Raw genomic sequence first — 1,424 nt, 5'->3', positions numbered from 1 at the left:
TCGGGGGGGGGGGGCAGCCTCAGGCGACTTTCGGGGGTGCGGTGTCGGAGCTCAATATAAGGCTGTCCCATGATGCTGTGCTGCTGGATGGGGAGGGAGCGGGGGAGGAAGGGCTGGGGAAGACCTAGGGGGAACAAACATGGTCACAAGCAGGTCACTTTTCCTAACAAATGACTAATCAATAACAACATCCCAACCTGGCATCACATGCAGGGGGGTGCCGACAGAGGGGACAGGTCGTATTCCAGTGAACTCCCCAGGTGCTGGCCTCCGCAACTGGACAGGGACTCCCTCTACGATGGCAAGCCCAGTGCTGGGCAATGAACCCTGTGGAGGGCGAAGAAAGGTGTCCTGGAGACCAGCTGGTGATCCTGGAGATCTGGTAAACCTGGAGAGAGAAAGCAAGAAGACATGAGTAACCAAGACTACATGACCAGACTGGGTTAAGGACTGGGATTTGCTGTGATGGCTCACCTCAGGACTGGTCCTTGGACTCTGACCTCTCTGGGGAGGCTCTGCCTGGGGAAGGAAGCCACACTGTGGGTGAAACCTCCAGGGAATCTTGGGACAGGGGCCTCCACTGGTCCCCCTGCTGGTCTTAAGGTCCCAGGGTAGGGGGGTGGGGGACGTCCAAACAAATCTGTTTTATGAGGTGGGGTGGTGGAGGTGCAAGAGGACGTGTCCTCCTGGGGCCAGTGATGGGGAACCCCTGAAACTGGGGCGGGGCTGGGTGGAGCAGCCGGGGGTCCAGAGGCCTGTTCATGCTGCCGAAGTTTCTGCTGTTGCTGCCTAAGGATGAGCTGCCGGAGCCGCTGACGCTGCACAAGGACAGAAGGTAACAGAACTTAGTGTAACACAGTACATGTCAGCAGGACACAGTAGAATGCAGCATGATGTAGCAGTACTCAGTAGTACACCTACCTGTTGGAGCTTCTCTTCCGAGTCCCCAAGCTGGGATTGCGTGCTGACTGGTCCATCTAGAGAAGTCACGCCTAGTGCTGCTATCTCATTGGCCACCGTTTTATCTGTCTGGGTGGGGTCCGGGGTCATGTGGCCCTCCTCTGACGTCCTGGGATGCTTTGGGGCCTGGCTACCGGGAATTCTAGGAAATGAGTCCTGTTGTTGCCCAGGAGACTGAGAAAGTAAACAAAAACACCAACACACCTCAAACTACAGTACAGATAAAGTACATCATAGGGTTACGTAGATTGTTTATATTGTAAATATAGTAAACGTGAATCCACTGTGTACTCGCATGCAACTTTATTAGCAGCTTCCTCATAACATTGCGCCAACAACATAACATGAGTATAACATCAAAGTCTCTAGTAACATCCTCTCTGCCCCATAAATAAATTATAAAAAAAAATTCACGTGGAAAAATAAATAAATGACAAGAACCAGCAATTCCACATTTCTTTCTC

The 1,424-nt window shown here is 52.5% G+C and overlaps 1 protein-coding gene across 1 annotated transcript in view; it reads right to left on the bottom strand.

Moving 5' to 3' along the window:
• The window catches only part of kmt2ca (lysine (K)-specific methyltransferase 2Ca), a 64,563-nt gene that overhangs the window by 31,884 nt on the left and 31,255 nt on the right, over window positions 1-1,424 (bottom strand). Inside the window, 4 exon segments of the mRNA XM_020625484.1 lie at window positions 9-124; window positions 198-388; window positions 475-818; window positions 922-1,134. Coding sequence (XP_020481140.1) covers window positions 9-124; window positions 198-388; window positions 475-818; window positions 922-1,134 — 864 coding nt within the window.

This window comes from Monopterus albus, unplaced genomic scaffold, assembly GCF_001952655.1.
Source record: "Monopterus albus unplaced genomic scaffold, M_albus_1.0 scaffold355.1, whole genome shotgun sequence".
Classification (NCBI taxonomy): Eukaryota; Metazoa; Chordata; class Actinopteri; order Synbranchiformes; family Synbranchidae; genus Monopterus; species Monopterus albus.
This window is presented reverse-complemented; position numbering and strand designations above follow the sequence as displayed.